Source organism: Wolffia australiana, chromosome 20 (genome assembly GCF_029677425.1).
Source record: "Wolffia australiana isolate 7733 chromosome 20, ASM2967742v1".
NCBI lineage: Eukaryota > Viridiplantae > Streptophyta > Magnoliopsida > Alismatales > Araceae > Wolffia > Wolffia australiana.
This window is the reverse complement of record NC_135854.1, coordinates 6,392,120-6,400,000: the sequence shown is the minus strand read 5'-3', so window position 1 is coordinate 6,400,000 and position 7,881 is coordinate 6,392,120. Positions and strand designations below refer to the sequence as shown.

The following is a 7,881-nucleotide window of genomic DNA, read 5'->3' as shown; positions in this document are numbered from 1 at the left end:
TATCCTATGTCACTATCCCTGTATCTCTCTCTCTACCTCTATCAATATATTTTTCTCGCTCTCCATCACTCCATCTCTGTATCTCTCAATCCCTCTATTTCGTCATCTCTATTTATCTATTTTTATTTTTCTCTACGTACATCTATCCAAATATTTTTCGTTATCTCTATCTCTTTATCCCTCTATCTTTCTACCTTTATCTATCTATCCCGCTATCTCAATCTATGTCTACATGTCTTTATATCTATGTATCTGTGCATTTATGTATCTATGCATCTGTGTATCTGTGTATCTATGAATTTATATATCTATGCAGCTATGTATCTATATATCTATGCATCCATGTATCTATATATTTATCTATTCATCTATCTATCTATCTATATATCCGTCAGTATGTATGTCTATCCACATATCTATATGTCTATCTATATCTCAATTGCTATATATCTATCTTTATTTTTTTCTCTCTATCTCTCTCTTTGTCATCTATCTGCCTATTTCTATGTATTTGTCTCTCACTTTGTTATCTTGGTTTTTGCAAACAAAGTTTCAACCTTTGGCTAATCTCGGATCAAATTATCTTCTGGGTCAGGCCGGATGAAGGTGTTGCTCTGTGGGTGGATACAGTATGCCAATATCTTTGGCGTGGCCATTGGGTACACCATTGCAGCATCCATCAGCATGATGTGAGTCCTGCCTCTCTGATTCAATCTCAGCCATCAAAGCAGAATCAAACGGCCTGTACGCCCATCAGTTTTAACTTGTGATCCTGGCCAATATGCAGGGCCATTAAAAGGGCTGACTGTTTCCATCGAAGGGGGCCCAAGGATCCCTGCCACGTGTCAGGCGATGCTTACATGATGATATTTGGGGCAGTGGAGATTGTTTTCTCTCAGATACCTGGTTTTGACCAGATATGGTGGCTTTCAACTCTTGCAGCTATCATGTCATTCACTTACTCCTCCATTGGTCTTGCTCTGGGGATAGCTAAAGTTATTGGTATGTATTGTATTTCACAACTTGAGGTTTAAAAATGTTTTTTGCTCCTGGAATAGTGGAGATTATTTTTTCTTGATATTGAACATATTATGTTTTCAAACGCAATGCTAAAAGTGACAATCCTGCTGCTAAAATAGAAGTATACAAGTGAAACTGGAATAAATTTTATGATCTTATGTCGATTAAAAAGTTTTAATTAATCAGATCCTCTCTATAATTACCTGGCCTACTCAACTTTATTACTGTTATCTAATGTTTATGGGAAAAAAATTGGTTTGACATTCAAAGGACCAATACAAAACTCATTTCAGAGAATACTGGTGTGGTTTTCTATGATGTTGAACCACCTAGTGACGCTTCATAATCTGTTGATAAACGCTCCCTCTAAAGGACTTGTGGTTTTCTATGATGTTAAGGGTTAGCACATGTATTATCTTTCTATCGCAATATGATGACAACCATTTTTTTTTTGAACTAGTTACAAGTTCAGAACCAAAACAGTTTATTATTTCCCAAATTACATATTTAATTCAGTAATTAAATGGCTAGTGCAGGAAAGTTTTGATTTCTTTTACTGGCAAACCAGTAAAAACTTCGAATCAACTCAATTAGATGGAAAATGAAGGCATAAAGGCACGCGAATACTTTTATGGCCAATGTAATGCATAATGAATACAAGAACCATATTGATTTAATAATTTTCAAATTTTTGGCATTGATATTGCACCAAGTTTCATTGTACCTCGAATATCTGTACTTCCTTTTTACTTGAGTTATAACTTAGGGTTAGAGCTTGATCATAGGCACCTCTGACTATGACTCTTTGGTCAGCAAATGGTGGCTTCAAGGGTAGTTTAACAGGCATCAGTGTGGGCCCCATTACCCAAACTGAGAAGATATGGCGTTCATTTCAGGCATTTGGGGACATAGCCTTCGCCTATTCTTACTCTATGATCCTCATAGAGATTCAGGTAATTATTCTGTTCTCCCTCTGCACTTTCCTTTCCTTCACCAGAAGAAGATCTGCAACATGGTAACACAGCTTCAAACCAACCTCCCCAGTTTAGAGACGTCTCTTCAATTTTGTACCTCGCATTAATTGAACAACCCAGACAGAGAGAAACACGAAGAGATTTCACGAGAGCGAGAGAAACATAGAAAGGTTTGATGAAAGAGATAGTTAGAGAATAGATAAAGAGAGCGAGAGAGATAGGAGAGACAGAGATGACATAAAGAGAGATAAAGAGAGCGAGAGCGAGAGAGATAGGAGAGACAGAGATGACATAAAGAGAGATAAAGAGAGCGAGAGCGAGAGAGAGAGGAGAGACAGAGATGACATAAAGAGAGATAAAGAGAGCAAGAGCGAGAGAGAGAGGAGAGAAGGAGAGAGAGAGAGAGAGAAAGAGAGAGAGGAAAGAAAAAGAGAAGAGGAAGAAAGTGTAGAAAAAGAGCGAGGAGAGATTTGATGGAAGAGAAAAAGATAGAGGAAGAGAGAGACTTGATGGAAGGGAAAGAGAAAAAGGAAATAAAGAGAGAGAGAGAGACGAGAGAGAGAGAGAGACACGAGAGAAAGAAGAGAGGGAGAGAGATTTGATGGAAGAGAAAGAGGAGATACACAGAGAGAGGAGGAAAAGAGAGAGAGGAAGAGAGATTTGATGGAAAAGAAAGAGGAGATAAACAGAGAGAGGGGAGAAAGGGAGAGAGATTTGATGGAAGAGAAGGAGGAGATAAACAGAGAGAGGAGGAAAAGAGAGAGAGAGAGGAAGAGAGATTTGATGGAAAAGAAAGAGGAGATAAACAGATAGAGGGGAGAAAGGGAGAGAGATTTGATGGAAGAGAAGGAGAAAGATGAGATAGAGTGAGAGGAGAGAAAGAGAGAGGTTTTATGGAAGGGAGAATTTTAAAGATTTGATGGATAAAAAGAGAGAGAGTACATAAAGAGAGAGAGAGAGAAAAAAAAAGAGAGGAGATAGAGGAGAGAAATACAGAGGGATTCAGTGGAAGAGATGAAGAGAGAGGAAGGAGAGGAGTAAGGAGATTCGATGAAAGAGAGAAAGAGAGGTAGGAGAAAAATAGAGAGAGACTTTACGAAAGAGAGAGAAATAGAGGCAGAAAAGATAGAGAGAGAGTAGAGAAAGTGAGAGAGATTTGATGCAATAGAGAGAGGAGAGAAAGAGAGAGATATAGAGCTAGAAAAGATAGAGAGAGAGTAGAGAAAGTGAGAGAGAATTGATGCGATAGAGAGAGGAGAGAAAGAGAGAGAGATATATAGAGATAGGAAAGACAGAGAGAGAGAGTAGAGAAAGTGAGAGAGATTTGATGCAAGAGAGAGAGAGAGAGAGACAGAGAACCAGAAAGAGAGAGTATAAGATTCAAAAGGGGAGAGAAAGAGAGAGATTTAATGGAAGGGGGAGAGAAGGTGAAATAGAGATAAAGAAGGAGAGAGATTCAATGGAAGAGAGTGAGCGAGAGAGAGCTGGCGTTTCAACCCTAACAAAACACAAACTGTCAACCCTCAGGACACGTTGAAATCACCCCCATCAGAGGCAAAGACGATGAAGCGAGCATCGCTGCTGAGCGTGGCGGTGACGACCCTCTTCTACCTTCTCTGCGGCTGCTCCGGCTACGCGGCCTTCGGCGACGCCGCCCCCGGCAACCTCCTCACCGGCTTCGGATTCTTCGAACCCTTCTGGCTGCTCAACCTCGCCAACGCCGCCATCGTCGTCCACCTCGTCGGCGCCTTCCAAGTCTACTGCCAACCCCTCTTCGCCTTCGTCGAGTCTTCCGCTCGTCGCCGCTGGCCGCGCTCCTCCATTATCAACGCCGAGCTCCTCTCCCAACGATGGGCTCCTCTCCAACTCAACGTCTTCAGGCTTCTCTGGCGCTCCGCCTTCGTCGTCGCCGTTACCGTCATCTCCATGCTTCTGCCCTTCTTCAACGACGTCGTGGGCTTTCTCGGCGCTATTGGGTTTTGGCCGCTCACCGTCTACTTTCCGATTCAGATGTACATTAACCAGAAGAGGGTGAAGAAGTGGAGCCGGCGGTGGGTTTGCTTGCAGACGCTTAGCGCCGCCTGCTTCGCCGTCTCCGCCGCTGCCGCTGCTGGCTCGGTTGCCGGGATAGTTCTTGATCTCAAGAACTACCGGCCCTTCAAGTCTGACTACTAGAAACCTCGTCTACGTGCTCCTGTTTATGTCAGCTGCACTGCAGGTGTTGTGGCCTCTCTTCAGGGATATAAAATGCGGAGATTTTTCTGGGTTTCTTTGGTTATTCTCCATTCATCTGGGTTCTTTTTTTCTCTTCGGGGATAGTTCTTGGTCTCAAGAACTACCGGCCCTTCAAGTCTGACTACTAGAAACCTCGTCTAGTTACTCCTGTTTACGTCGACTGCACTGCAGGTGTTGTAGCCTCTCTTCGGGGATATAAAATGCGGAGATTATTCTAGGTTTCTTTGGTTATTCTCCATTCATCTGGGTTCTTTTTGTAAGAATTGGACCTCGCTTGAAGAGATTGGAAGAAGAGAAAGAAGAGAGAGAGAGAAGAAAGAAGGGAGAGAGAAAGAGAGAGGGCAGAGAACATTGCTTAATCAATGTTCGATGCACATAAATTATTTCCCACATTTAGGTCTCTTATTTCCCACATTTAATCGTTAACATTGGTTAGAATTTATGCAAATTGAGGTAGTACTATATTTAGAAGGTTCGTTTAAATCATAGCCATTATAGCAGGTATTACGACTATGGATCGAACGGCATAGACTGTTCAATCTGTTTAAATCATAGCCATTATAACTAGTATAACGGATATGTCCTGTTCTAATCCTGTCCATTGGATTCCTATCTATCTTTAACCCAATCTATATTTAATTCTAGTCTATGTTGAAACTTATATGTTTCCTATTTCATCTATTCTCTAACGAGTATAGGGTATGTGGTTTATTACTACGGGCTAATCTTTATTAAGCTTCTTTTTGGTCCCCTTGGCGAGTTTACTCTGTTACTCTTTCCTTCCTCATAGCTTCTTCATGCTTCGTCTTCACTTTTTTCTCTTCAACAAACACAAAAGTTTTCCCAATTGTTCATCTGCTCTCGTCTGTTATAGAGTGATTCATTTTTTTCATTTACTTTAAATATGATGGTATTCCCAGGCCGTTAAATGAAAATATGGCGACCTGATAATTAAACACTGGGTTGTGAGTCGTCATAGTTTTCTGATAAAGTGTGAAGGAATTGGGGTCTTTATGATTTCAGAATACTTTGGTTCTTCTCCCTTCATCTGGGTTCTTTTTCTTCTTCAACAAACACAAAAGTTTTCCCAATTTTTCATTTGTTCTCCTCTGTTCTAGAGCGATCCATGTTTTGCTTTACTTTAAATGTGATGGTATTCCCAGGCTGTTAAATGAAAATATGGCGACCTGATAATTAAACAATGGGTCAGACATCGTTGCCATAGTTTTCTGATAAAGTATGAAGGAATTGGGGTCTTTATGTCTTCAGAATACTTTGAGAGGGGTTTCCCAGTATGTTTTGAGAAAGGTATACTATCTTTCTCGTATAAGCTTTTGCACTATGATCAAAAGTTCATGACGCATGTGGACTTTTGTTTGTTCGAGAGCCATTAGGTTAACCACCTTGGGTATTTCATGTTTGTATCTAATTGAATGCATCTTAAAGACATGAAATGCAAGTGAGGTTAAATTTTAGTATGGAACTATTGATGTAAAAATCGCTCAAAACAAAAAAATTAAATGCAGTCAAACTTTGGATAATCAAGGCCACCCAAAATAAGTATCGACTCGCATTTCAGATTTTATTGAGCATTTGAATAAAAAATGTGCAATAATTTCCTTTATTTTCAATAACAAAAATCAAAACTGTGCAATATTTTGCCTTTGCGTCTTTTTATGGTATCCAAACTAACATAGCAGTCAAGGCTATGGCGATTTGTGATGGTTTGCTTCTCTGCGAGGAGTGAAACCTTCACAATGTCGTCGTAGAATCATACTTACAGGTGTTAGTAAACATGCTCCGTGCAAATACTTGCTCCTAGTGGCGATTGCGACGAGTATGGCAGGACATCATACGATGTTGCCCCGCTTGATTAGCATTCGACACCAATTGCGCGAGGTCAAATAGAGAGCAGATGCCCTTGACAACCGTGTGTATGCACTCAAGCCCCTTCTACTCTTTACTCCTCCTGGCAGGAACTCCCTCAAGCAACTCATGGTTGCCACCGCATTGAGCTCCTCGGATTACTGACTATTCGCATGCGCAGCATTGTGTCAAAGGATAGAACCCGTCATTGGTGTATTGCATGGAGCACTGTAGGCGATAGTGCTCGCCCTCTCACCTGACTGATGCCCCACCATGTGCCTCAACGATGCCACTTATTGACCGGGGAGAGAGCTCCACACACTCCATGCATCATCACTATTGGGGGGGGGGGTCGTCCGGTGAGAGGTTGACAAGAGCGCCCTTCTCCGAGCACCTGCCAGGTATCACTCATGTACCTTTTTTTTCTTTTCTTGCACATGGTGTGAACCAGTAGGATCCGACTGTAATTGGGATATTTATGCTCACTCTACGCCTATAAACGCTGATAAACATTCCACTTCATATATAAAATCCCCCTGGCTAGCGTCCAAGGCACGGTTGGATCGGTCTACAGGCACAACCACAAGGTTGGACGTACCCGGCACCGAGTATTTTGCCAATAATTGAAAAACACAAAAACAAAAAAAAAAACTAGAAAGGTATTTTTTACAGACGTCCTGTAAATAAATGTTAGTATTTTGTGAAGATATTATAAGTAGCATTATCAAATTGGAGAAAACATCCACTAAGGTTCAAGAAAATGTGGTTTATATTTCGTGAATTTAATTTATAAAATAAGGATAGAGGATTGATAATAATAGATATAATTTTATTTCACTTAGTTTACTTGTTTATTTTTATTGAAATGAACAGAAATGCATATTTTTAAATTTTACATTCATTTATAACAATTCGGGAATAAATTTATATTTTGCTGTGGTGCTGCATTTTAATGTAAATTGATGACATTAATTTCATAAATAGATTAATGTCATAAATAGTTATTTTAATATAACATTAATGTTTTACAAGATTTATGATTTTAAATTCATAAATGAAATATATTATATGTTAGAATAAATATTATGGATTTAATTACATATTGTAAATAATTTAAATGAGTCAGAACATTATTTATAAGGATCTATAAATTGAGGATAGTAAATGTGGTGATAATAAAGGGGAATTCATATAGGTATAGATAATTTTATATGTATATTAATTAGAATTGGTCTGAGAATTAGCCCATTAGGTTGTTAATATAGAGAGAAGGTTAAAATTTGTGGTTAGAAACATGAGAGATGTAAGGAAAAAACATATCCCCGAATGAGATATAAAAGGACTTCCTTCTTACTCAGAAAGCTCTCTTGATTGATTCTTGCTGTGGTGGTTTATTGACAAAATGATAACTCCAAGAAGTGGTCCTGTGACTTCATGATTATGTTTCATGGTGAAATTCTCTTATGTTGACAGATTGCCCAAAAATAAAGAAGTTTCCAACATTCAAAAGAGAAACATCAGGTTTGATCATTCAGCCATTGTAGCTTCATTCTAGACTTGACTTCTAAGACAGTCCTGTTATTTAATACCTAAAATCTTCCCTCACTTGCAAAATCACCTTGAGTCATTATTCAGAACCTGACTTCCTTACATTTAATATTTTTCTTTGAATTATATTCAAGAAACTGCAATCATGAATAAAAACTTGAAGTAATGTAAAGCTGGAACTTTGAAATCTTTGATTAAGTCTCTACATAATACATTAGTATGATTTTATCACCTTTAT

The 7,881-nt window shown here is 39.2% G+C and overlaps 1 protein-coding gene across 4 annotated transcripts in view; it reads left to right on the top strand.

Moving 5' to 3' along the window:
- The window catches only part of LOC144716259 (amino acid permease 3-like), a 5,742-nt gene extending 1,341 nt beyond the window's left edge, over window positions 1-4,401 (top strand). For all 4 annotated transcript variants that reach the window (XM_078591361.1, XM_078591364.1, XM_078591365.1 and 1 more), the window contains 4 exons: window positions 596-689; window positions 788-1,002; window positions 1,834-1,973; window positions 3,522-4,401. In XM_078591361.1, coding sequence (XP_078447487.1) covers window positions 596-689; window positions 788-1,002; window positions 1,834-1,973; window positions 3,522-4,169 — 1,097 coding nt within the window. In that variant the 3' untranslated portion in view covers window positions 4,170-4,401. The remainder of the gene's footprint in view (window positions 1-595; window positions 690-787; window positions 1,003-1,833; window positions 1,974-3,521) is intronic.
- The last annotated feature ends 3,480 nt before the right edge of the window (window positions 4,402-7,881 follow it).